The 23,572-nt window shown below is 41.9% G+C and overlaps 3 protein-coding genes across 22 annotated transcripts; 2 read left to right on the top strand and 1 right to left on the bottom strand.

Moving 5' to 3' along the window:
* The first annotated feature begins 102 nt into the window (after positions 1-102).
* On the top strand, positions 103-3,605 carry LOC127006770 (translation initiation factor IF-2-like). 2 transcript variants are annotated; one of them, XM_050877062.1, is made up of 5 exons: positions 103-265; positions 1,453-2,056; positions 2,183-2,627; positions 2,841-2,907; positions 3,117-3,605. In XM_050877062.1, the coding sequence occupies exons 2-4, from the start codon at positions 1,469-1,471 to the stop codon at positions 2,894-2,896; spliced, it is 1,089 nt and encodes a 362-aa protein (XP_050733019.1). In that variant the 5' UTR covers positions 103-265; positions 1,453-1,468; the 3' UTR covers positions 2,897-2,907; positions 3,117-3,605. The 2 variants fall into 2 exon arrangements, with proteins under 2 accessions (XP_050733019.1, XP_050733018.1); XM_050877061.1 differs by having other exon boundaries at positions 113-280.
* Positions 3,116-12,816, bottom strand: LOC127006771 (nucleolin-like). Of its 11 annotated transcripts, XM_050877074.1 has the most exons (9): positions 12,673-12,816; positions 11,057-11,259; positions 10,307-10,841; positions 9,550-10,040; positions 9,052-9,233; positions 8,577-8,735; positions 8,186-8,296; positions 5,985-6,159; positions 3,116-5,669 (listed from the first exon to the last, which is right to left on the bottom strand). In XM_050877074.1, the coding sequence occupies exons 4-9, from the start codon at positions 9,907-9,909 to the stop codon at positions 5,655-5,657; spliced, it is 1,002 nt and encodes a 333-aa protein (XP_050733031.1). In that variant the 5' UTR covers positions 9,910-10,040; positions 10,307-10,841; positions 11,057-11,259; positions 12,673-12,816; the 3' UTR covers positions 3,116-5,654. The 11 variants fall into 11 exon arrangements, with proteins under 11 accessions (XP_050733031.1, XP_050733023.1, XP_050733020.1 ...); XM_050877066.1 differs by lacking the exon at positions 10,307-10,841 and having other exon boundaries at positions 11,051-11,259; XM_050877063.1 differs by lacking the exon at positions 10,307-10,841.
* A 185-nt stretch (positions 12,817-13,001) lies between these two features.
* Positions 13,002-22,759, top strand: LOC127006767 (protein ABHD18-like). Of its 9 annotated transcripts, none has more exons than XM_050877056.1 (10): positions 13,002-13,142; positions 14,347-14,554; positions 14,731-14,913; positions 15,081-15,193; positions 15,389-15,527; positions 16,514-16,603; positions 17,141-17,245; positions 17,633-18,168; positions 18,572-18,685; positions 18,979-22,759. In XM_050877056.1, exons 2-10 carry the CDS (start codon positions 14,381-14,383, stop codon positions 19,028-19,030), a joined length of 1,506 nt encoding a protein of 501 aa, XP_050733013.1. In that variant the 5' UTR covers positions 13,002-13,142; positions 14,347-14,380; the 3' UTR covers positions 19,031-22,759. The 9 variants fall into 9 exon arrangements, with proteins under 9 accessions (XP_050733013.1, XP_050733005.1, XP_050733014.1 ...); XM_050877048.1 differs by lacking the exon at positions 16,514-16,603 and adding an exon at positions 16,270-16,359; XM_050877049.1 differs by lacking the exon at positions 16,514-16,603 and adding an exon at positions 16,270-16,359 and having other exon boundaries at positions 13,077-13,158.
* Positions 22,760-23,572: the final 813 nt, after the last annotated feature.

Raw genomic sequence — 23,572 nt, 5'->3', positions numbered from 1 at the left:
TTTGTATACAATAGAAAAAAGTTAATATTACGTTTCTTTATCTTTCTTTTATTTCTTATATGCACAAAAGCAGAGCAGTGGTGGCAGCAGAATGTGTGGAAAATATGTCCCCTGGTGCACCGTCCTGGTGGCCGCGCGGCGCCGCCCGCTCGGCCACACGGCTGGCGGAGGTGCGTAGGCTAACAGCAGTGAGCCGCACCGGACCGAATATCGCCATATTTTCCTCCACCTTCGGCTGCTCGGAGGTCCTCTACACTTCCAGATCGTAAGCAAGGTCCAGGTGCGTGTAGCGGAGTAGGCAGTGTACGGAATTAGTGACTCGGGAGCGTAAATACTGGCGGGAAGTGTTGGCATGGCGGCGGCCCGTCACCCCCGCCGCGTGATGGCTGCAGCGCCTCGTGGCCCGCCGCCCCGCCGCCCCGCCTGGTGCTCGCGGCGGGGCGGGGCGGCCTGCGGGTGTGCGGGGCACTCGCCGGGTGTGCTGCCGGGTGCTGGGCGGCCTCTCCGCTGCGACCGCCGCGGCTCCAGATGCCGTGACATCCCCTGCACGGACGCCCCGGCGTGCCCACACACACACACACGTACACTCACGCCCACACACACACACACACACTCACACCCCCACGCACCGCCGCCGTGCCGCACGGCTTCGCGCCCCGGCCAGCATTGAGCGGTGCCGTGAGACACGTGGGTGGGTGGGGGTGCCTGACCTGGCCACATGGCTCCTCACCTCGGTATAATTTAAAGACCCCAGCCGAGAAGTGTTGTGGAATAATATCGGAGAGGGTAGCCTCCTCTTGCAAATTTACATTATTGATTCTTTTTTGGTCCCTGAATGCAATGCAGTAATAAATGACTTCGGAAAATAGAAGGGGGGCGAAACCCCTCCGTTAGTCAGATTACGTTAGGTTATATCAGAGTAACTGTAATAACAGTGAAAAACATCCCAAATGAACACCACTGAGTGCCAGGATTCGAACCCGGGCCTTCTGACTAGAAGTCCGGGCAGCATACCTTTTAGCCCATCGGTGGTCTGGTCGGTATGCTGCCCGGACTTTTAGTCAGAAGGCCCGGGTTCGAATCCTGGCACTCAGTGGTGTTCATTTGGGAGGTTAGGTTAGGTTAGATTTGTTCAGCACATGGTGTGGAGTGGCAGAAATATGTCGTGCAGAATGGGACGGGTGGTTTAAGTTGTGTTTTGGAGATTTGAAGATTTAATTGTCATTGGTTGCAATTTCAGTGATAGTTTACAATCTCTTATACCTATTACTTTCAATAGCAACGAGGGCCAGGTATCTATATTAGGTAATGAATTTACATGTCACTGAACTATAAATTAGTAAAAGTGTAAGGTGTATGTATATGACTTAAGTTCACTACCTATCTACATTTTTGGAATATTTTGTTTCCTTTGGTCAGATGGATGCTTTAATTTGTTTTCATGTTTCACAGGAAGGAGTGATTCAGGATGCCTCAGGCTAAAGCAAAGAAGCCAGCCACTCCAGGCAAGAAAGAGGAAAAGGGTGAAGCCAAGAAGCCTCCGCAGGAGAAGAAAGCTGATAATGCTCCTGCCAAGGCAAAGAAGGAGGGAGCCTCAAAGCAGGCTGCACCCAAGAAGAATGCAAAGCCTGCTGGAGATGGCAAGGGCAAGGACCAGGGCAAGAAGAGGAAGTTGAATGAAACTGGCCAGGGCAAGCCCAAGCAGGGTGCTGACTCCAAGAAGAAGAAGGTCGAAAAGAAAGTCCAGGGCAAGAGTGGTGCCAAGAAGACTGGCGTGGGGAAGAAGCCCATCAAGAAGCAGTTTTCTGCCAAGATCAAGGCCCTGAAGAGAGACCCCAGACGCAGGAGGCTGGCTCGTCGCGGAAAGTCCGAGATTGTTGTCTATGAAGGGCGCCGTTACTTCCTCCTCCCAAGTGGCCATCTGAAGGCTGTGCTGGACTTCAAGCTGGAGGACAATGACAAGGTCGCCAAAATTGATGGTGTTTACATCAGGAAGAGTGACGTCAAGACCTTCGAGGACTACAAGGAGTCTGTCAAGAGCAGCCCACCCACTGTGGTAAGATTGGCACCCTTGATTATATTTGTAGGCAGACATAGTTATCTTTGGGGGGGTTAATAGGGTTAATTTATTTCAATATAGATTATTTCATTTTGAAATTTTAAGCAAATGAAATATTTACAGGTCAAGAGGAAGCTGAAGCTGAAGCTGCAGATCCTGAAGAGGGCCCTCATGAAGGACCTGCTGAAGGAAGCCAAAACAACCAACAAACAAGCTGTGGCCACAGCCAAGGATGCTGGCAAGGAGGTGCAGTTGATGACCCTGTACAAGAACACCTGGGTGAGGAAGAAGGCCGTTCCCCGCCTGCTGAGCTATGCTCGCAACAAGCTCATTAAGATCAAGGCTGCCAGGAAAGAGAAGGGGGGCAAGGAGCTTACTGAGGCTGAACAGAAGGTCCTCCAGAGGTATGTGAGGAGGATCCTGCAGGACGAGAACCGTAAGCTCAGACAGGCTCTCCTCAGCAAAAGACCGAGTGTGGCAGGAAAGCAGAAGTCTGCCGGCAAGGGAAAGAAGAAGGGAGCAAAGCCTGCCAAGAAGCCTGCCGCAGGAAAGGGAAAGGAAGCTGCTCGTAAGTATAATGGGTCTTGCTTGAGGATATTGCCAGTTCCTTAACATATAAACTCAGCAAATAGTAGAAGGAAGGAAGGGTTGATACTAGCAAATCAGGTTGATGGGGATACACATTCTGCAAGCAAGAAAGGTCTAAATGAAGTACTGATAATGAGATATTTCTGATTGGTGAATGACTGGCATTAATCTTGGTCTGTTCTTTTCCCTACAGCTAAGGGTGATCAGAGCAAGAAGCAGAAGCGCCCCGCCAAGAAGGCTGCCAACTAACCACTCCTTTGGTAGGTTTCACGTGTTGTGACCTGTTGGTCTGTTACATTTAATTTAAACATCCTCAAACTCACACTACTATATTCCACTACAATTCAGGGAAATCATTTATTACTGTATAGAGAACTGGATGTGTTAAAAGAAATTCTAGATTGCTCAGTACTTAAAAGTTTAGTTTGTTTACCACTTCTGCCTTCTCAACTTGCCTTTGTTTTTTCAGTATGGGAAGCACCACCACTGGCCAGGCCGAAGGGGCCAGTGGTCCTGCTGGGAGATGGGCTGAGCAGCCAGGGGCTGGTAGCAAGATGCTTGTGTGCTACTTTTGGAGTACATTGACAATCACCTCAAGTATCACATGAGGTTACTAAGTGCTTATGGTTTTTGTGGTCGTATGGTTGTAAGTGATAATTGTGGAATTTATTTTATCATATCTTGTTCTGAAGATAATTCTATATTATCAGTCACAAAAATATTTTCATACACATTGACAAAATAAGTTTTAGAAACAAGTAATTTCTTATTTTGATGTAAGTGAACCTTATCTGTAGCAAGTTAGTTGTTTGAAAGGTTTATGTATTGCCTAACATTTTTTGTATGTGCAGTGAATATGGTATTATCTTGAGAATTGTTATAGAACCAGGAATGTCTTTATAACTTGCTGATCTTCCATTTGCACACTAACCTTCAAAATAAGCTGCTCCAGTCCCTAGTTGTCTTTGATTTGTCCTTTTATGAACTGGGTAGGTCTAATTTGCTCAAAGTACACCTAAAAAAAAAGCAGGAAATTGACGTAGTGGTGTGACTAGAAATACATTCTTATGGCAGATGTGTTGAAGGAACTTGAGACAAATGCATCCCATAAACAACTGTGTAAGTACCAGGAAGTTTGAATTGGAGGGAAGAGGGCAATGTATTGGTGCTGCATACAGAGGGTGAAATAATAAAAAAAATTGTCTGGGTGAGGAAAGTGGGTACTGGGTATCTAACAGCCATACCTCCATAAGTGATGGCATGGAAAATCTTTAAAAGATTATATATGAAAGTCAGGAGCCAGGTTCTACTAAAGTATTATTCAGGGGTGTGATTACTTGGGTTAGGTAGTGATGTGCATCCATTCATTACTATATCTTTTTAAAAAGTAATTGCAATGCCTTTGGCATTAGTAGGCTTTCTTGGTGGGGCTTAATGGTTGGCCCCAGCCTGTTGTGGTACAGGCAAGCAGCACCATCTTGCTTGGCTCATGCTGCCCCCTAGCATCTGGGTTGACAAGTAGTCTTCAGAACAGCATGAAGGTCGAACTCTGTCTGTCTGACAAACGCTGATACCATAATAAGGCGAAGCAGGATGATGTCATAAGTGTTGAAACTAGGGAAGTTGATATGGCAACAAACTGTGGTACCAGATGAAGCTGTATACCATAATTTCTACTCCGTTCACCAGGCTAAGACCGGCAGACAATGTTCGAAGCTGATGTCTGCTGGGTATCTAAGTCAGCGTCGGTATGTTAGTATGGAGAGACAACTGACAGACGTATGGCTAGCCATGTTGACAGGGCAGGTGAGACCTAATCAACTGACAGCCTCAGTTCATCCGGTAAACAAGTAACTGGTCATCCTGTGCCTGGCAATGTCGTTCTTCTACGCCTCTGTCCCGCCAGACAGTGTCCGAAGTTCCGAAACTACGAACACGGGCAGTGTATGTTACACCCCTTGGTGCTCGCTGCTGATGTCATCAGCGCTCCTTTCCGTTTCTCATTGTTAACTGGTAACTGGGTGTTCGACGGACAATGTTCAACCATGTGGATGGACCTTAAGGCTACTTGGTGGTGACTGAAAAATCCCAACTTGTGGAGGTGGGTGGGACATGAACCTGCATCCTCCAGCATGCTGTGCCAATACGCTAAATACTCAGCCACCGCCTTCCTATTATGTGACTAGGTATTAATGATACATCACACTTCAGTTCATGTTGAAAGAAGTGAATGTTGCCCCACCACAGTTAGAAATGAGTAACCAATACACTTGTCTGCAAGAGGCATACACTTTCACATACCTGAACTGTACAGAAGTAATACTATATGTGCATGATGGTTTCAAAAGGATGAAAAATACTGGCTTAACTTTTTTTACCATTTTTTTTTTTTTTTTGTAATTAAATTGTCAAGTACAGGAGGGTCAAATTTCAATCTTGGCCATAACTAAGTGACACATTGGTAAAGCACTTTGGTCAACAAACTTAACTGATATAGGTGTGACAGTTTTGTCAATCTTATTTTTATGTGATTCTGCTTCACAAAAAAAGTATCTCAAAGTCAGGTGATTAATAAATCCTTCCTAGCTTGGCAGCCAAGACCACATAACTTTGGGTTACAAGAGAGCTCTACCTCGCCAAGGAACTGGCATGAGCTGGGATCAAATTCACACCAGTCTTCAGCTGAGCATTGGCCACAGAGCCCCCAGACTCCACCTCAAAGCTAGGCAACTCATCATGCAGCTTATCTAGCAACTGAACCTAGGTCTGTTGCTGACCTTGATGCCTACAGTGCACTTATTTAAATAAAAAATGGTTGTGTAGCACTTAGCAGTGAATCAACAGACAATCATCCACAATATAGTAATATTAACATCTTAAGAGTATCATCTAACTGTGGTGATGATGAGCCTGAGGCTTGCCCTTTGCTGCAGTGATTGGGGTAGGTGATATAAAATCCTGACTTCATCCATTTCTTCAGTTTTCTATTATCGTTGCAGTCAGTTGATCACATGGCCTCTGTCTGTAAAAAAAAATAAAGGCCCGCCATACCATGTAATGAGAAAGTGGTAAATCAAAAACATGTCTGCCTGCATGAATTGGTGTATAGAGAATGAAAAGATTGTGTGTTGAGTATCGCTTCTTTTCTGTCACTCGTGTTCAAATAAATATGGCACGTTAAATAAATGAATGGTGCAGGTGATACCAATGGAAATTAACTTCTTTATGAGGTAAAAATCATGAAATACATGCACTGTATGACACATGTACATGATTATATTTTGTTATTATCAAGAGACAAAGGAAAAAAAAAATCAAAAAAAAAAAAAAATCTTACCTTTAGTTTCTTGCTGAGGTGTGCGATTGACTGGTCTTCATCTTCATTTACTGCACTGCCACTTTTGTAAGTAGCAAATATGACAATCACTTCCTTTCCAAGTATTTTCAGGTCCCTGGTGGCATTAAACACTTTCAAGGCTTCCTCATGAGTCTTGTAGATGATATAGGCATAACTGAAAAAAAAAAAAAATAGCAGCCTTTCCGTGTCTGTATTTCCTCCTTTCCATGATGAAATCCTCAATGGGGGAGGGGAGGTAGGGATGTAAAATTCCCAGGAATTTTGAACTGGGACACTTTCCATGGAAGTTTTGGGAAATTTGAGAATTGAAAAAAATTGATAAGTTATGGGCATTCTTTTTGTTTTTTTTTTTGTTTTTTTTTGAGGCTGAGGATATTGTTGCCTTTTTAGATTTTATTTTTAAGTGGCTGTTAGTAAATGTCCCTGAGCTCGGTGGTGGCACAAGCAGGATTGTTTAAGTGAAGCCTATTGAGGATTGTGCCGCCCTCCGGTTAACTTAACCTAACAAAACCCCAAACAGTTATTTTAGGTCTGGACTCAGATAATTCATAAAAGCTGCCTCACTAATGAGATTTTCTATACAACAGTGAGGTTACTCTTTGTTCATTAATACCATAAGGTGCTGGCTATCATGTCTTTGCAGATACCCTAAACTTAACAAAACCCAACAGTTACTATAGTAAGGAAATGTATATGAATTTTCTAAGTCAAGATCTATAGCAACTGTTTGGGTTTTTATTAGGTAGGTTAAGTTTAAGACATCTTCAAACACATGATAGCCAGCACTTTATGGTATAAATCAACAAAGAATGACCTCACTTTGTTGTATAGAGTCTCATTATTACATAAGCATATATGAATTTTCTGAGTCAAGATCTATAGTAACTGTTTTGGGTTTTATTAGGTTAGGTTAAGTTTAGGGTATCTTCAAGCACATGATAGCCACCACCTTATGGTATGAATCAACAAAGAATGAGCTCACTTTCTTGTATTGTAAGCCTCATTAGTAAGGAAGCGTATATGATTTTTGTGAGTTAAGACCTATAGTAACTGTTTGGGGTTTTGTTAGGCTAGGTTAGGTTAGAGTATCATCAAACACATGATGCCCAGCACTCAGGGCCATTTCTTGCTATATGCGAACTATGTGGTTGCATAGCCACTAGGGGGCCCCAAGCTGCCATTATTATTATTTCTTTGGGAATCCACCCATCATAGTTTCACAACATATGGGCCCCCAAAAGGCTAGAAACGGTCCTGCCAGCACTTTGAGGTATAAATCAACAAAGAATGACCTCACTTTGTTGTATAGAAAGTCTCATCAGTAAGGAAGCATAGTATATGAACTTTGAGTCAAGACCTATAGTAAGAGTTTGGGGTTTTGTTAGGTTAAGTTTAGGGTACCTTCAAACACGAAAGCCAGCACCTTATAGTATAGATCAACAATGACCACTTTAAATTTACAAAGAATGATTGCACTTTGAACAATAGAGTCTCATTAGAAAGGAAACATGTGAATTTTCTGAGTTAAGACCTATGGTATATAACTGTTTGGGGTTTTGTTAGGTTAGGTTAGGGTAAGTTTAGGTTATCTCCAAACACATGATAGGCAGCACTTTGTTATAAATTTACAAGGAATAACCTCAGTTTTTTTAGCATGGTCTCATTAGCAAGGAAGCATATATGAATTTTCTGAGTCAAGACCTATAGTAACAGTTTGGGGTTTTGTTAGGTTAAGTTTAGGGTATCTTCAAGCACATGACAGGAAGAAACTTATGGCATACATCAACAAAGGAAGAGCTCACTGTGTCAGATAATAAGTCTGATTAGTAAGGAAACATTCATGAATTTAGGCTAGAGGCTGGAGTTGTAAGGAACATCGGCTGTTATTTCTAATAAATATTGAACTATTCATCAGATTATTCACAGAATACAAATACTTTTCCCTTGTATTCAAATACGAATGACAATACTTTGCTTTCTATCATTAATTATTTGAATATGAATATGAATACACTCAAATACGGTATTCAAATATATTTAAATATGGATACTCCATCCCTGGTCTGCATATCATGTGTTCCTTTGGCATAAAAAAAGTTTATAAATGCAACTTTAAGACTGATACTAAGGCTTCACGGTCATTAATATTAACCCTAATGTGTTACAGGTAAACATCATACCTCTGGCTGATTTTGTGACTGGCTTTCCGATAAAAGATTCGACTTGCTGTGGGGAAGATTTCCTTCATGTCACTGTACTGTATTTCTTTGGGCAAGCCTCCAACATACAACCTGAAGGATTAAAGGAGATAAACTAAATCATCATATTCTCTCTCTCTCTCTCTCTCTTTTTTCTCACACACAATATATATATAGCTACACTGAGCAAAAATATACACAAAAATAAATTAATAAATTGTTCTCTTCATTAGACCATGTCCTTCAGTGATGCAAATGATTTACTTCAGAGGTAATTCTTCTCAGTACTCCACGTATACTATATCAATGAAATGACCTGCAACAATTATTCAAATGAACAAAAATATATAAACTTATCAACAATTCTACTCACCTAAGAGGATCGATAGTTCTAGGTTCTTTTTCATTAAATGATTTGGATTTTTTGCCGACATAATCTACATAGAAGGCTTCACCATTGACCTCAATTTTTTCAATTTTATCCTTCATCACCGAGGCTTCCTCTTCTGTCTCAAACTCAATGTAGCAAAACCTGAAACAGCATGTAAACCATGAGCTATTTCCTCCATCATATACATGTAAAATAATGAGGCAGTGGATGAGTGGAACATACTTAACAACCATGTGGTTGGTTAATGCACATCTGAATGATAATTCTGAGGAATTATTGTAATAATTTATGTGTGACAGTAATATATGGTAAATAATAGACCTATAGGACCAGTCTGGTGTAACCAACTGACCTCTATTAGAGTTCCTCCATTCTTGATAATAGAAACTTACTAATCTCTTATACTTTGTAATGAGGAAGAGGAGAACTTATTACAAATAATGATTTAGTCACTCACTTGGCAGAGTTTCCAGGAGAGAGACGAGGGAAGCGGATGTCCACAGCCGTTGGCACCATGGGCTGCACGTAAGACTTCTCACGTACAGAGAGAGATTGAGGGAAGCGAACATACAGGGTGCGATCGTCCCTGTGGCTAGTCCGCCCTTCAGTTTCCTGGTGTATCGAAGCTGTGAGCTCCATCTGTAAAAGGGAATACAAGTAGAAACCATTGTCAGCTTCAGTCTGGTGTTGCTGAGCTGCCTAGCACATATAGGAGAAACTGATGGCCTTCAAAAGACAGCTATCATCTTAAATTGGGATGTACTCTACATGTTTAACCTTTCATGCAATTCTATACTTTTTTCTTATGTATATATGGGCCTGTAAGACAAGTTAAGACAAGGAAAAACTGCCTGATGATATTGGTCCTATTGCTGTAGGGAAACTTACAAATATTAATCACACATACAATATTTATAAGACACAAGGTTAAAACAGAAAGTTTGGATTTATCAACCTTTGCAGAACTGATTGCAAAGTCTCTGTGATTACGTCTTTTCTTTGCAGTTTTTTCTTGCTGGTTGTTTTGGTTTTGCATGGCATCATTTTCTTCTCCTCCTGGTTTTGCAACTTCTTTTCTCTTTTCTGCGTTTTTTTTGCCACCATCCCATTTCTTATTGGTATTCAGGGAAGCTGGTTCCCCCTTTTTACTTTGGAGCTTAATACCAAGCTTTTTATTCTGTCCACGTTTCTTTTTTTTGTTTTTGATTTTCTTGTTTTTTGTCATCATGGGTTCACCCTCACTCATGGCTGTATTGTTCTCTGCCATCACACATGGTGTCTCTTCTGTTCTTATTCCCTCCATTTCCATTTCCATGTTTTCATATACAAATTTTCTCTACCTCTAAAATTTACTATGATTGACTTCCACTTTTGTGTATCTTCTTTTCAGACAAAATTTCAGTGTCAACTTCCTCTTATTCTCTTGTACTGAATTCCACACAAAACCTGCAAAAAATGAATACACATTGAAATTACAAGGTCAAATTCAGAATTATAACAATCACATATCTGGCTGACCGCATGATAGTAAAAGTGTGGTCTTTTAGGGAGTTTGGAGTGTACTTAACTTTACAAGTATATCATTCATTGAAAAATAAAGTAATGTCTGAGTAGCTGCCCCCAAATCTATCTTAATAATCTTCTTAATAAAGCTGCAGTTATGGAACAACTGTAGTGCGAGCCTCCCATAACCCACTTAGCTAGGGGGGTACCTCTTTGGCTGACTGGTAAAGGAGTGGCTCTCCCGTTACGCTGGTCGCGGGTTCGATTCCCGGCGATGGCAATCCTTTCCTTGTCTGGATTAATTTCTCGTGTGTTTCGTTACACGCAGAGGACGTGTGTGAGTGTAGAAAAGAGAAAAATTCTGGCATTTCACTGGTGGCAAAGCGGTGGGCATCCTCTCCTGTGGTTCTGTTGTGTCACCCCGAGATAGTAACAGGTAGAGTGATGGCCCATGCTCTCCGAAGTTCATAGAAAATGGGAAATCAACACACAGAAATTAATCTAAATGGGAATGGGGAGACGTGTAGTGCTGACTTGCCTGATGGGCGAGCCTCCCATAACCCACTTAGCCAGGGGGGTACCTCTTTGGCCGACTGGTAAAGGAGTGGCTCCCGCAGGTTCGATCCCCCGCGCCGGCAAACTTTTCCTTGTCTGGATTAATTTCTCATGTGTTTCGTTACATGCAATGGTCGTGTGGGAGTGTAGTAAAGAGCAAATTCTGGCATTTCACAACTATCTGCAGAACTATAAAAATCTGTTACTCCCTGACACAAAAAATACTTGTCTCTGAAACGTGAATGATTAATTACATAATGTATGATTACTATTTCAATGGCAATAGGTTACTACTGTATTGGTTAAGTTTACATGTGGTTCTCTTACTTTGAGAGGAAATTCAGTGCTGTCTGGGTATTTAATTGGGTGCAATTCTGGAGTTTTACTAGAATACTTGCTTTAACCTTTGAGGAAATGCCTGTTTGTAGTGGAGCCGAGGTCGATTTCTGCTCAGTCCAGTTGAGGGTAGTCTCTCCCTCTCTTCAGGATCCTTGGGTGACTGAAGGCAGAGTGTCGTTGAGAACTCTTCTGCAGAACTGTCCTTTATAAATGTAGCTTACGTGAACCTTTGTTGTAACCAGAATGAGTTATCAGTGTTGTCCACCTCCTGTGTGAATGAAAATGTAATAGTCTGAGTCTAACACCCGCTAAACAATGGAATACACAAACTTTCTGCTGATATTCATATTTCCAAAACTTTCTTTACTGCAATCAACCAACTCTGTCAGTGAAAACAAAATACAGTAGACAAAAATTACCCGTAACCTCACCAGTGTCTTCTTTTTCCCACTCAAGGAGGCAGGGATTATTGAAGAGAGGGTAACCTACTAATTTAAAGACACTGATTGCTTATTCCTGAACAAATTATGATGCTTTTATTATGGATAGTATTTTTTCCAGAAATCACTAAATGATTGACTTTTCAAATGCCTGAGGTGCACCTACCACTGCCCCACTCCTACCCGTTTACCACCTGCCCATGTAGTGAACCCACCCCCGCCACCATCCTGTCCCACCCCGCGCTGCATATTTCCGTCAGTCCACACAGCATGCCAAAATAATTTAAACTAACCTAACCTGACGTAACCAACCAAATGGAATGAAGTCCCCCTTTAATCCCCCCTTATATTTTCTGGAAGTCATTTGTTACTGCTCTGAATTCAGGGACCAAAAAAGAATCCATATTTTAAGTATTAACTTTGCAAGAGGTGGCTACCCTCTCTTCAAAATCATCCAAGGAGGCTCGTCAGGCAGGATGCTCAAAATCATGCACTAAAACCCTGGATACCCAAAACTGTACATGTGGACCGAGGCGAGAAAACAGGGTATGGGGAGGGCTGCAGGGAGTGGAGATTGGCGTATTTTTTTGTGTTTTTTAGTGTGTGTGTGTTTTTTGGCGTGTGCGGGGCTGTGTGTGTGTGTTTTTTTGGCGTGTGTGCGGGGCTGTGTGCGTTTGTGAAGGCCTGTGTTTTTACCTGGTCCAAGGTGTGTGCCTGGCCCATCAACACCTAAATCTACGACAACAACAACATGCTCTCCTCCCCTCGTGTTCACCTTTATCTCTCCTCCCCTCGTGCTTACCTTTATCTCCTCGTGCTTATTTTTATCTCTCCCCCTCTCGTGTTTACCTTTATCTCTCCTCCCCTCGTGTAAGTCGTGTTTACCTTTATCTCTCCTCCTCTCGTATAAGTCGTGTTTACATTTATATCTCCTCCCCTCATGTTTACCTTCATCTCTTCTCCTCGTGTTTATCTTTATCTCTCCTCCCCTCGTGCTTACCTTTATCTCCCCTGCCCTCGTGTTTACCTTCATCTCTTCCCCTCGTGTTTACCTTCATCTCTTCCCCTCGTGTTTACCTTTATACAGAATCCTTGCTCTTGACTCGGCTGATAAACTATTTAATTCTCACTATTACAAAGCACAAACTGACCAAAAAATGACATGATAAGTATACAAGTGCACAGGCATGCTGCGGGTACGTTGAAAATAATAATATTGAAGTTGTAAGTGAGTGTCATACCTATATTTGAAAGAGATGAGGGAATGAGCTCTTTGCGTTCTGTTGCATCTTGCCTTGAAAATCTGCTTTGAGTGCCCCCTAAAAAAGAGGTGATTCCTAACCAGAAAAATCTTTATTAATCCATTCTGTAGGCCTAATCCTTTTCGTTTAGGGGTCCACAGGTGAAAAGGTGACTGGAGAAGGAGGAACAAATAAAGGTTGGGTGCTTTGAGTACCCCCTAAAAAGAGGTGATTCTCAACCAGAAAAATCTTTATTAATCCATTCTGTAGGCCTAATCCTTTTCGTTTAGGGGTCCACAGGTAAAAAAGGTGACTGGAGAAGGGGGGAGGGACAAATAAAGGTTGAGATGGAGTCAGGGAGTGCCGTTACTGAGGCAAATTTCTCGACCTTGAACTGGAGTGAACCATAAACACACAGACAGTCACAAGAAGAAGAGGAAGGGTGAGGACGTGAGCTGCAGCACGCAAAGGTGAATGTTCCCCCTGGTGAGCCACGGAGAGGGAATGGTTGGCACTGTTCCCGTCACGGTCACGTTCATGCCGGGTGTGAAATGTGTGTGCGTTCATATGTACAAGTAGGCGGAAGGGCTGGCTGAGTGGGTTATACTTCTTGGGTGTTTTATGGACGAGCTGTGGTAGGGGTAGGGGAATTTGAATCTACTCAACTAAACAATATCTCAGTGCCTTGAAACACGAGAAATTCATTCGGCCCAGAAAGGTATACGAGGAAGCTAGATACATTTTTGGGCGTCATTCCCCTCATGCAATCCAGTCGCTTGAAAATTCCCGGAGAATAAATAGTCAATACAGGAATTTTACACTCAAGTCTCAAATTGGATGGGTGCCTGGAGGGGGTGTGTCTCGCATGCCAAATGTATCTGGCTGGCATTTCCATGTACAACCCTCTAAGATTAAATAAAGATGTGCAGATGAGAGTCAGTGAGGTGGCTGTGGGTGTCTGTTGTCAGCCCAAGGTGTGCAGGAGATGAGATATCAGCGCGTTAAGTCACCTCGTTGGCCCACTCATTCTCTATAGCATGCCAAGAAAATATAGTAGGAAAAGTTGTGTGGGCTGAAGGATAATTAATCATAGTGGGAAAGCAATGTGGGAGCATATAGACTGGAAGGGTGTGCCATAAGCAGTGTACTAGTGCTCAGTCTTGAAAAAAAAAGTAACGGAATGCGGAAATTTAACAGACGGAGGGAGACACTTAATTACTTACAATACTTATACCTACTATTGTGATTTTGTGTACCTTCCATTCTTAACCTAACCTCCTGGCAGTACAAAATAAAAACAATCATATTAGGGAGTGAGGAATGGTTGCAAGGGATTTTGTGGTAGCAGTATGCATGTATTTCATTGGGCTGTGTTAGTTATGAGTGGGTGTGATGGTTGAGCAGCCCTGTGTGTCAGTAATATGATGAGGGGGCTCGTTCCTATTTCAGTTTGAGTTGTGTGGTTTGATGGGCGATCCTAATGAGTGACTTTTGGAATGAATGTGGTGGCATGAGATATGGATAGGGACTCGTAAGGCCTGCATTGTGGGTAAGGATAAGTCTGTTGATGGTGTTTCAGTATTGCACTGGTAATGGAGTGTACTGTGTAAGATGTCAGCCCTCCAGTGTTCACTCTCTAACCTAAGCTTTTCTCTCCACCCACCACCCCTACAGTGTCCTTCTGGATTCTTGAACGTTGCCACTGGACATGGTGAGCCGAGTGGACCAAATCTACCGCAGCATCCTCCTCTCCAAGTTTTTTGTGCGTGGCTGGGGCAAACCTGAAAACTTGCGGAGATTGTTTGCCTTTCGGAAGATCCTGTCCAACCGGGAGACATGCCAGCACCTGGTGGACAAGACTCACCCTGTCAACGTCACCAAGGTAGGAGGCAATCAGTAAAGCTTGAAGGGGGAAAGAGGGATACTGGTGGGGTTATGGGTAATTTTTTTGTCTTAACTGTTTGATTTTCAGTTACAGTTGCTTGTTATGAAGAAAGTTTGCTGATTCCATTGTATAGTGGGCGCTAGATTCAGACTGTAACATTTTCATTCACGCAGGAGGTGGACAACGGGGACCATGTCTTGATGGAGGCCGAGTTCATCTCTCCCTTTGTGGATCACTTGCCTGGCCTGCTGCCTCGAGAGTCAGAGAAGGTCAAGTTCCAGGTGCTGTTGCCCAAAATTTGGCGCTCCCATCCCCTCAAGCCCACCTGCCTTCACCTGGCTGGCACAGGGGATCATGTATGTGTTAGATTTGTATATATTTACTGTTTCTCATTAAGGATGTCTTTGAGTGTCATAACTTGCTTACACCTTCCAGAATGCAATGGGATGTAACTGGGTTTAGTATGTATATCTTAAGTATTGAATTGTTATATGTCAACTTTGCCTTGTCAATTATTTTTTAGGGATTTTGGCGAAGGAAGATGCTGATGGCCAAGCCACTACTAGATGACTATGGCATTGCCTCAGTCATACTGGAAAACCCCTTCTATGGCTGCAGGAAACCCAAGGACCAACTGTAAGGCTTTATTTTTCGTTTATGTTTCCAGTTTGTGTATGATTGTTTTATATCAACCTTCGAATTGTTTTCAATTAATTACTGATGATGTGTGGAATAGTTAATTTTCTTGAAAGGTACAGGTGTGATAGTGCTTTCTGGACCATTAGCAGTCAGTTATGCCAGAGGAGAGAGACTCAAATGTTCTGTTTGCAGACGATCAAGCCTCCACAATGTGTCTGACTTATTTGTAATGGGCGGGTGTTTGGTGCTGGAGAGTCTGGTCATCTTCCACTGGTGTGAGCGGCTTGGCCTGGGACCACTGGGTATCACAGGGACGTCCATGGGTGGCCATGTAAGTAATCCTCCCCAGGGCACACAAGGGGCTTAGCTTAAAGTGCCTTGTTGCTCTCCATAGACATACATGATAGTCACTGAGTTACCTCTTCTGTCACATGTTGAAAGTTCAGATCAAGGGATTAGGTACCACAGATGGAGAATAAAAAAAGAAAAACTAAAATATATGTCATTGGGTTTGCTAATATTTTTCCTATCTTTATATTTGCTTGAAGTCAATAGTTATAAAGATAATCTTAAAAAAAAGATACAGGACTTTGTGAGTCTTCTTATATGTGTGTTTCAGTGATATAAAATGTTTTGCTGATATGATCCAACTGAATCATTAAAGTGTTCCAGGAAATCAAAATTGTTCTTTCTAATCTTTCAGTTAATTACTTTAATTATTATTAGGAAGTTTAGGATAAGTAGTACAGAAGAGTTGTGTGAATGAATTGTAAGTTCATGAGTAGGAGCCTAAATATTTTCTGAGAATTTCACTGAGTTAGTGAAAAGATGAATCAACAGTGAGAACTCTCCTATTGTAGAATAAGTGTGTACATTCCTGATGCCACACAACCCATGCATGAAAGATGCCAAATGTGATCCCGTTCTGCCATGTCTATATTACTAACCCTAACAAATCTTTCACATTGGTTTGTTGTGAGTAAGGATGAATTACAGTAATGATTAAGACAACCTACAACATAATTGGTGAAGACCTAATTGGTAACAAGCAAAGGTTCAAATCTTCCCCTCAGATGGCCTCTCTGGCAGCCACCAATTGGCCCAAGCCACTGCCGCTAGTTCCTTGCTTGTCCTGGACGACAGCATCAGGAGTGTTCACCCAGGTCAGTCCCTCCACTGCCCCAGGGTGAGGGTGAGGGTGGAGGTAGTGGATGAATGTGGTGAGTGGTGAAGTGCAGTTGATGTAGGCAAAGATAATAGGATGCAGGCTGTGTTTAAAACTAGGAACAGTGGCTGTGGTGATGGTGGTTTTCTCAGATGGCCTCAGCAGCTGGAACCAACTGGCACAAGCCCCTTGCCCTCGTTCCCTGCCTCTCTTGGACCACTGCCTCTCAGTGCTTCACACAGGTACCGCATGTAGGCCCAGCCATGATGAATGTCTAGTAAACAAGTGCTATATAGATGAACAGTTTACTAAAGGGTATACGATTTTCTTTGCATTGTTTCTCTTCTCAATAATATTTTACATCTCTAGCCAATGTCTTGTAGATAAACAAGTATACCTGGTGGTGATTAGTGGTGATGGTTAACACAGCTGATATCAGAGTGTTCATAAAGTGCAAAGGGAATATATAATACATATAAGGAGTGGAATGTAAGCATCATATCTGTGTACTAATGTTTTCCTTGTGGTTTCTTTTGAATGTTAATCCAATTGAGTGCTAACCAGAATCTATTTCCTTATTCATATTTGATAAGATTAATGTTTTCAGCTCATAGCCTTGACAACTAATATTATTGCAACATTAAAAATATAAGTCATTGTAACCAAACGAATGTTTCTTAATATCTCATTGGGTAAAGATTTATCATGAGCTTTGCCAGAGTAATAGTAATAAGCTCTATGAAAAGTCACACCATTAACTTTACTGTGGTGTGTGGCAGGGTGTGCTGAGTGGAGCCATCAACTGGGAGATGCTGAAGAACCAGTACTTCTCCAATGACGTGTTCAGAGAGGAGTTATTCAACATGATCCAGTCTCCAGAAGGGGTGAGTGACGAACCTTATCTCTAGGCTTTGTTCTTGTTATATCTCAAGGGAATCATAATTTCATATTGATTTACTAGCAAAAGCAGTGGGCATTACCAATATTGAACAGAGCTGGTCACCCTCATTTTGTAAGTCATTTATTTACAAGGTGAATGAAACCTGTCAAAATCTATTAGCATATTGTCATTCAACTACACTCTTACTCAGTGGACCTCAACCATATGGGGCACAGTAGCTCATGACTGACTATGATGCTGGTGAGCTGTGTTTGATCCTGCTCATATTTAGAGTCTTCTAGGTTACTTGCTCGCTTCTCCTTACCATTACCTTTACCTTACCCTAACTTTACTTAACCACCCAGAAACACAATTTTAAAACATTTTGCAGCACTTCCCAGTGTACCACGAGGTTGGGCAGCAGTTTGCACGTGAGTTCCCCAAGAGTCTGTCACACGTGCAGCAACTTATGGAGGACGAGAAGGAAGACGCATCCAGGAGGCAGGCCCGGGAGGTAGAGGCCCGGAGGACACAAGAACAAGAGACTTTGGCACCTCAGAGAGTAGCATCGGGTGGTGTAGGGCTGAGTCTGTCCCTCCCGCGACTGAACCTCTTCAATTCCCTTGGTTTGTCAGGCTCTGGGAAGCCACAGCAGAAGGAGACGGCCTCAAAGAATGTCCTTGTGGGGTATCGAAGGGCCAAGTCTCGTGTGTTCCGGCCCGACGTGACTCCAGTTGGGATCCGGCCCAAGCAAGCTGTCAACACGAAGGAGGTCAGGTTTGAGCCGTACATGCCAGTGAAGGACGCACTCACCTGGGAGGCCTTGCAGTTCATGCGAGGCATCATGGACGAGTGTACACACCTGGGCAACTTCAGCATCCCTGTGGACCCCTCCCTCATCATCATCGTGGCAGCCAAGAATGATGGGTGGGTGTTTTTTTAAGATAAGGAAATAGGCCTTGGGCTGAACACGCATAAAAAAAAAAAAAAAAAAAAAAAAAAAAAAGTTACATATAAAAGTGTCTTGATATTCCTGCAGGTACTCTCTTCCTGTTGCTGCATTTTGTTTACAGTGTATCCAAAACTTAGAAAGATTGGTGGGTGATTCTTATTTTGCTTATGACAAGGAGACAGGCCAAGAGTTGAACACACATATGTAAAAAATACAGATATTTTCAAGAGGTTAACATGCATAGAAAAAACAATGATGGTGTCCTTCTGGTGTTGCATCTTGAACACATTGTATCCAAAACTTAGAATTTGGTACGAGAAAGAGGCTGCATGGTTTTATCACTTTCTTATTAATTTTACAGCAGTTTTTACCCTACAGATATATGCCCCGGGATGGTATAATCCCCCTGACGAAGCTGTGGCCTGGGAGTGAGTTGAGGACACTGGAGACGGGCCACGTGACAGCCTATCTCTTCAACCACCAGGTGTTCAGGTAAGTGTGTTGCCATTATGTCATTACAGATTTAGCAGGTATAGTGCATATTTGATACAATGAATTAATTTGATACTGTATTCATTCATGTAAAGATCAGTCATGTCAAAGTCAGCTCCCCCAACACTGTGATTTGTTCAGTTGAAGAATAAGTTGAAGTCCTCAGAATAATATTTATGTAAAATGACCCATTAAACAAATCATGCAAAAGACTCGACTTGTACACAAATGTAATTTTGGAAATGTATAAGGTCACTGGTGGTGGTTATCATGTTTCCTCCACTGCTCCACAGGAGAGCCATCAGAGACTCGTTTGATAGAGTCATCGCCAAACACTACAGCTGAGGACACAACCTGAGGGCTGATTACTGCCGTGCCACTCACCAGACAGACGTAGCCACAGCAGCTCCACATGCAAATATGAGTACTCTGTGGTAAATTTGACCCTGGTCTGTGAGCAGAGCAGAGTGGCGTTAATCCTCATTCTCTGGATCATTCAGATGAGTGCCATACTGTTCCTGTATTGGTGGAGCAGATGCTCAAATGCACAAAAGCTTTATCATCAGTTCTAAAGTGTTTGCAAATTTAGGGATATATTTAGTGCAAATTCCTACTCTGCACTACCCCAGTTGCAATAGTACTTCAGCATTTCATGTTTTAAATCCATATATCTACGAATATGTAGGCTTTATCTAATGTGGACTCGAACTAGTGCTACGTAATATTAAAATTGTTAGCTGTTAGAGTTTTGCTACTTTTATAACAGACTAGTCAGTAAATAATGTAGGCAGAAAACTGTTAATAAAAGTGTATATGAATCTTTACTAGTGGTCAAGTGTGGTTCTGAATTGTGTTAGAAAATGCTATAACTTTTGAAGTGTGATATATTTTGATGACAGTATGAACTTACATTCTTATAATGTATGACTATCAATGATAATTTTTCTTACAATTTAGTGGATGATGCCTTTATTCTGCATTTTTTATCCCACTGTTTAATAGGAAGTGGGATCTAATGATGATTCTCATATTTGTTTAGCCCTCAACCTTTTGCATTGTCAGCTTGTGTGGAGCTGCTAGCCAATGACAACACTTCATGAGTACGGCAGCAATATTTTCTCTTGTGCTCAGTTTTGTGTCCGAGTGGTGGCTGCTCTTGTGTTCTTTGTTAAGACTTTTGGACCACCAATGTTGTTTGTTCTCTGCAGTGCTTCTCTTGCTCTGAGAACCAGTTTTTTATGTTATTTAGCACCTATGACATGTACAATTGATAAAGAAAGGGGGAATATTGCAAAAAAGAGGCTATTATCAATACTGTGTGTATTGAGTTTTGAAGTAACGATATCAGACATTTGGAAAGAATCGATACATACAATACATTCATATGTACAAACACATGCTGCTCATTTGAATGGAACTTTTAAATGATGCAAATATTAACATTCTGAAATGTAAACTTAAAGATTAGTTCTGTACATAAGTATATAGTATGTCAACCATACTGACATGAACACTGTTGTAGACCAAAGTGAACTAAAGCACTGAGCTTCCTGTCTGCCTTCATAGCAATTTTATAAAACCTCTGACCATGCCATCATATAGATACTTTATTGTCACCATGTAAAGGTTGGTTGGCAGGCATCAAGACCCCACAACCTTAATTTGGGACTTTGTGCAATATTCTGCCAATTGATGGACCTGATTTAGATATCTGAGGTAGTGAGGAACAAACATGATTGATGGCTATAACAGTAAGCATAAGTCACAGCTTGTCTTCACACCCTTTCTGGTGGCAGACATACTTGTCAGGATTTCAGGACAACTTTAGGGTTGGAGTTTTTTTCCACTTATTTTTCCTTTTTCTCATGGGTTTGCATCACTGGGTATTGATCACAAATAAGAGTCTGGCCAGTGTGTTTAAAGGGAATGAAATTTCATTTGCTTTGAATCAGATGACATATGAGTTTCTTTGTGTTTAGTAATGCATCACAGTTTGGTGATCTATGTAAATTTATGTACATAATTTTATTGAACCTAATTCCTTAACCCGCGCAGTGCTGGCCAAGAGTGACCCCTGACCCACGCTGAGTGCCGGCCGATTTTCTTTTTCTTTTTTTCTTAGCTAAATCATTTCAAAATAATGGAAAGCAATAGGGAACGATAGAAAAAGTGCTTTTGGGAGGCTAGAAATGGCTTAAAAATCACCTGTTATAATCTGATGGCTGGATGACGAGCGCTGCTTCCTTTGTGTTTGTTCCATGCGGTCTGCCTTGGATGTCTCTGCTTGACCTTTTTTCACATAATTCATGTTGTGGGATTTCAAATAATACTTTTTCTTATACTCCCATCACCATTTATATGAATAATAACAATGAAAATAATTGGTAACTTCCATCACTTGCTTCTATGCATGCTGCTTCTCCTTCACTCACACTTCCTCCCCTCTTCCTTTTCCCTTCTTTTCCTTTCTTCATGCCTCTCCCTAAATGCTGAGGAAGTGGGAGAGGACCGTGAGTAATCCCCGTAGAGGTAGAGGGCTTTGGGGATGCACTATAGTGTGTGGTGGTGGTGGTGGTGGTGAGCAAGCGTGGGTGGCGGGAGGGAGCACGTGAGGCGACAACAAAGGTTCACACTCTTCCTCTGCTCTCTCCAAATCTTGCTCCACCCTCAACAACCTCTTCCTTACATCAAGGGACATTCCTAACCATCCTGATGAAGATTGAGCCTGCTCGTCTTCCCCAAAGGCAGTCTACGTCGTTGAGACGTAGCAGAGGTGTTACGATACACAGCCTTGGAATTCTTGGGTGGGGAAGGACACCTTCTTCCCCACTGCTAGAGGCTGATGAGGGCTGGACATAGTCTTTATCCACTTCAGAGTCATCATCAGAGATGTCTGAGAGGAATACAACATCCTTATAAGCCCACAAACTCATCAATAGCCTTCTTCCTAAGACTACGGCATGACATCATGCCCAGGCAAATGATGGATAGGAAATGACTTGTGACTCGGTGTGAGTCTAACTCATTCACTCACTGAGTCACTCACTGAGTCAGCCACTTGAGTATGTGACAAGGTAGGCGTGCTCTAGGTATGGCGCGCTTTTCAAATAATTACGATCATAATTTTCCAAATTATGATTTTTTTTTCTTCGCAATTGTATATATATGGCAGTGGCACTATCTGCGTGTAAACTCCAGATCGTATATATACAGTGGCGGCACTGGACGGGTTAAACAGGTATTGTTGACATTTACATTTTGGTCTTAGTGTTAGTTCAAAGTTATTCTATATTTTAGTTGTTTTCTTTCCCTTAGCATACTTTAAACAGGTTGTGTTTACCCTGTTAACCCTAAGACCTGTAACCACATAGGGATGGTGGGTGTGCTTTGTAGCTTATCCAGAAAGGGCAGCTCTGTACTCCACTCTCAATTAATGCTGGCTCAAGTGGAAGGTGTTCAATGTACAAATGATTGCTGTGCTGTGAACTGAAAGGGGAGGTGCCTTGGTGCCTGGATATGTGACTGATACTGTAATCACAATATTTTGTGACTGAAGAGGTGGTGCCATGTGCTGGGTTGTGACATAGGGTAGGGTTATGAAATGATGCTACTTTCTTGTGATGCAAAAGGATTGTAGTGCAAAGTGAAGCACTGCCATAAATACTTACTGATAGCAAAAGTCTCATTTCCAGCCTGCTTACTAATGCTCTTTTGTATTATCAAACCATAAAGGAATATGCAACCCTGTTGAAATGTTACACAATTATCTTTGGCCCATTTATCCACTTTTGACAAGGAAAACTGTACTACAACTTGCTAGCACTGCCTAAGAACAATTATCCTAGCATTTTATTTGTTAAGTAGGAAGACAGTTTACAAAAAGCTGAATCTTAGTTTGTTTCACTGCCAGCACGGGCAAGTCGCAGCTTGCAGTAGTGTGTATCTATTACTTTATAAGTAGTGTGTGCAACATCTACAAGCTTGTTTGGGTGAACATTCAAAATACACAAAATAAAATGCTTGTTTAATCAAAATGAGTGCTGATTTGCAGGTACAATAAATGTGTGAGTGATACAGTTTGTTAATTGTCCTGAATGTTCTTTCATGTGTGAAGTCAGCCATTATTTTGTCTACTCTGAGAATGGTTTTGCATTAAGATGAGAAAAACTGTAACTTCTCATATGAAACACATTTCCCTGTTTGCTAACCTCCTGACCAGCCCTTCCACTTTGTGAAAAATTTTCACTTGACTGGAAGTTGTCTTATTCATTTGGGTGTGAAAAGTCTGGGGAATGACAGTTTGGGAAATCTCGGAAAATTTGTTCATTTTCAACATCTAAAGTATCAGATACATTACAGAAATACCATCAAAACAAGAGGTAAATAAAATATACTAAAATATTTGTGGCTGAGCAGTGACAACTATGTTGTTTGTTGAGACTTGGAGCACCAGCGTTGTTTGTTCTTCGCAGTGCATTTCTAGCAATAAGAATCAGTTTTTTTATATGTTATCTAGCACCTATGATATGTACAATTCATTAAGAAAGAAGGGGAATGACAGTTAAGAATAAACATAAGGGTGCCGTTGTAAAGGCCCACGTCACCCTCGGTCAAACGTCAACACAATCACAATAAACAAACGGCGGGTCAGGTGGCGGCGGGGCAGGAGTCTCCTTGGGGCATTTTGCCTTCATGCCGGCTTGCTCTACCTTTGGTTGCGCCCACAGAGGCGGGGATGGCAGCATAACGTTTCATCGGTAAGACAAAATGATATTTGTGGTGAAACATTATATAGGAGGCGAGAAAACTGAGCGTGAAAAAGAGCGACACAAAAGACTGCAAATGATTCCTTTGTGGAAATTTCAAGGAAATCATCTGTAATTCATC

The sequence above is a fragment of the Eriocheir sinensis genome, chromosome 33 (genome assembly GCF_024679095.1).
Source record: "Eriocheir sinensis breed Jianghai 21 chromosome 33, ASM2467909v1, whole genome shotgun sequence".
NCBI classification, from domain to species: domain Eukaryota; kingdom Metazoa; phylum Arthropoda; class Malacostraca; order Decapoda; family Varunidae; genus Eriocheir; species Eriocheir sinensis.
This window is presented reverse-complemented; position numbering and strand designations above follow the sequence as displayed.

What these genes read in the sequence shown, in the direction of transcription:
- LOC127006770 (XM_050877062.1), top strand. Translation starts at nt 1,469, where the DNA reads ATGCCTCAGGCTAAAGCAAAGAAGCCAGCCACTCCAGGCAAGAAAGAG. An exon ending in AGAGCAGCCCACCCACTGTG is followed by an intron (nt 2,057 to 2,182) that starts GTAAGATTGGCA and finishes AAATATTTACAG; the next exon opens with GTCAAGAGGAAGCTGAAGCT. An exon ending in AAAGGGAAAGGAAGCTGCTC is followed by an intron (nt 2,628 to 2,840) that starts GTAAGTATAATG and finishes TTTTCCCTACAG; the next exon opens with CTAAGGGTGATCAGAGCAAG.
- LOC127006771 (XM_050877066.1), bottom strand. Translation starts at nt 9,909, where the DNA reads ATGGAAATGGAAATGGAGGGAATAAGAACAGAAGAGACACCATGTGTG. An exon ending in AGAACTATCGATCCTCTTAG is followed by an intron (nt 8,297 to 8,576) that starts GTGAGTAGAATT and finishes TTAATCCTTCAG; the next exon opens with GTTGTATGTTGGAGGCTTGC. An exon ending in AGTCACAAAATCAGCCAGAG is followed by an intron (nt 6,160 to 8,185) that starts GTATGATGTTTA and finishes TTTTTTTTTCAG; the next exon opens with TTATGCCTATATCATCTACA.
- LOC127006767 (XM_050877056.1), top strand. Translation starts at nt 14,381, where the DNA reads ATGGTGAGCCGAGTGGACCAAATCTACCGCAGCATCCTCCTCTCCAAG. An exon ending in ACCCTGTCAACGTCACCAAG is followed by an intron (nt 14,555 to 14,730) that starts GTAGGAGGCAAT and finishes TCATTCACGCAG; the next exon opens with GAGGTGGACAACGGGGACCA. An exon ending in TTCAACCACCAGGTGTTCAG is followed by an intron (nt 18,686 to 18,978) that starts GTAAGTGTGTTG and finishes ACTGCTCCACAG; the next exon opens with GAGAGCCATCAGAGACTCGT.